This window comes from Cervus elaphus, chromosome 3, assembly GCF_910594005.1.
Source record: "Cervus elaphus chromosome 3, mCerEla1.1, whole genome shotgun sequence".
Lineage (NCBI taxonomy): Eukaryota > Metazoa > Chordata > Mammalia > Artiodactyla > Cervidae > Cervus > Cervus elaphus.
Genome location: NC_057817.1, coordinates 54,188,496 through 54,190,720, shown reverse-complemented (window position 1 = coordinate 54,190,720; position 2,225 = coordinate 54,188,496). Strand labels below are relative to the sequence as shown.

General features: G+C 56.7%; 1 protein-coding gene across 1 annotated transcript; it reads right to left on the bottom strand.

Annotated features, from left to right (window-relative positions):
* Positions 1–252: 252 nt before the first annotated feature.
* On the bottom strand, positions 253–781 carry LOC122685052 (17-beta-hydroxysteroid dehydrogenase type 6-like). The gene has a single exon (XM_043889724.1). The coding sequence runs from the start codon at positions 687–689 to the stop codon at positions 282–284; it is 408 nt and encodes a 135-aa protein (XP_043745659.1). The 5' UTR covers positions 690–781; the 3' UTR covers positions 253–281.
* Positions 782–2,225: the final 1,444 nt, after the last annotated feature.

The window sequence follows — 2,225 nt, the reverse complement described above, 5'->3', positions numbered from 1 at the left end:
CTGAGAACACAGCCCAGCCCCAGCCACCACGCAGCCTTCCAGCCAGCGCTCCCACCTCCTCACCTCCTCCAGAAGTGCACCCCAATCACCCTGCTCACTTAGCATCAAGAAACCCAGGCCTGCTGAAAGAAGAGAGGATGCCAGACGGGAAGTCTGCAGGGACACACTCTCATCAGGGGAAGCTCTCCCCCAAGCTGCAAAACTTCAAGGTCAGAGATGGAAGTAGGGGGTGAAAGAGGCTCCTCTGTCAGCTAGGTGAGGTAAAGAAGGCAGGTGGGACTTCAAGTCCTGGAAAACACCTTGGAATCTTTCTTGACAGGGGATCTCCCCTTCACATTGAGAGAAGAAATAAATACAAAAGAAATCTGGGTGGTACCTCTGCCCCCCACACGCTCCTTCACCCACTCGGTGGCCGCAGCGATGCTCTCAGTCTTGGTGACATCCAGGATCACCGTCTGCAGCCTGTCTGACGTCTGGTTCCTCAGCTGCTCGGCCCCCTGCTCCGTCAGACACCCAGCCAGGACCCTCAAGCCTCGCAGGTCCAGCTGCCTGGCCAGCAGGTTCCCGAAGCCCGAGTCACAGCCCGTGATGAAGACGAACTTGTCCCGGAGGTGGCTCACCACCTGCGTCTCCCGGTACCAGCGCAGGAGGTAGTAGAGGCCCACGAGGGCCGCCAGGTGCAGCCACATGGCCTCTTACGGGACAGACACAGCCTGGGGTGAACAGAGTCTGGCTAGTAAACAGGCAGGAGGAATTAGGAACATGCATGATGACGCTTGGCCAACCAGGTTCCAGGCTCTCTGGCATGGAGTTACCAAGATTTTCCTGTTCCCTGTCTTCAGTGAGTATAACTGACTCTGACCTCAGCGCATGCTCTTTGGTATGCTTACGTCATTTCTAATAGATGTCACTGCATTTTAAACACAAACCCTTAAGGATGACAGTACTTTTCCCAACCTCACTTCCCTAGTCCTCCCTGTTCCCTTGGCCCACCTCTCCGCTCTCCACCCCCACCCTTACCCCCACAGATTAGAACCCTTACATCCAGGCTTCATGATTCACAGCTAAATTCTTTCCTTTTTCATATTGAAGTCTATGACCTGGGTCTCCCAGATCAAGTGGAGATTCTTACAAGGGAATACACCTTATAAGGGAAGACACACGTGGTTTCGAACCCAGTTCTGCTGCCGACTATCTGCGTGACGTTGGGCAGCTGGCTCAGCCTCTGACCAGGTTTCCTCTCTGGCTCAGCTCCCAGGAGTCCCTCCTGAAAGACTAAGTCCCCCAGCCTCTCCAGGATTAGAGGGAGAAGGCAAAAGAGAATAAGGTCTCACCTGGTTTCCTGGACCAGAAAGGTGCTCACAAGAGCAGTGGGGCTGTCTGAGGCAAAGAGAGGGGCCACGAAGGGGCTGAGGGGACATGGGCGATGGTGAGACTCTCCCAGATGCTGGGAGGTCACAGAGAGCTGCTGGAACAGGCGTTCCCCTTTCACTGTGTGCAGACGCCCTGCCGGCTGCTCTGGGTGCCCGGCGCTGCTGGCCTCCCCCTTCGGTGCTCAAACCCTGCCCGGCCCGGCGACACACACAGAACCCAGACCATGCGGACACTGAGAAGAGACTGATTTGAACCATGACATCATTAACTGGAATGCTAATTTCCCCCAAGCGGGGAGGGCTGCAGAGCCCAATCATTGGAAAGCAATTAGTTCACTTTGTGTGAGGGTGACGGTGGGGAGGAGGAGCGACCTGCCCGCTCCGGAGACTGAAGGAAGGGCCTGAGACTGGACCCCAGAGCAGCTGGGCCTGGAGCGGCTTTCTCCGTGGGGGCGAGGATACCATCCAGGAACGGGGCTGGAATTCTGAGTGGGGCGCCTCCAGCCTGGCACCCCTGCAGCCTCTGATAGATGGGGCTGCAGTCCCTGTTCAAGTCCCCAGCGGGACCTGCTCCACCCCTCAGGGGAAAAGCCAGCACCCTCAGGAGGCCAGTGAGGCATGCTGCGGCTCCCAGGGTCTCTGAGGAGAAAGACTTCTTTGTCGATGTGGTTCTCCCTCCACGGTGACTGGCTCCCAAGTTGTAGCCCTACAAGAAGCATGCATGCATGGTTTGTGTTTCAGGAAGTCCTGGCAGAAACCAGAGTTCCAACCAGTCCACCATTCCCTGACTTCTGGAGAGGATTCCTGGAGTCAGGCCAAACCTCTTGAACACCTTTCCCCTAGGGCTACAAC

What these genes read in the sequence shown, in the direction of transcription:
- LOC122685052 (XM_043889724.1), bottom strand. Translation starts at nt 689, where the DNA reads ATGTGGCTGCACCTGGCGGCCCTCGTGGGCCTCTACTACCTCCTGCGC.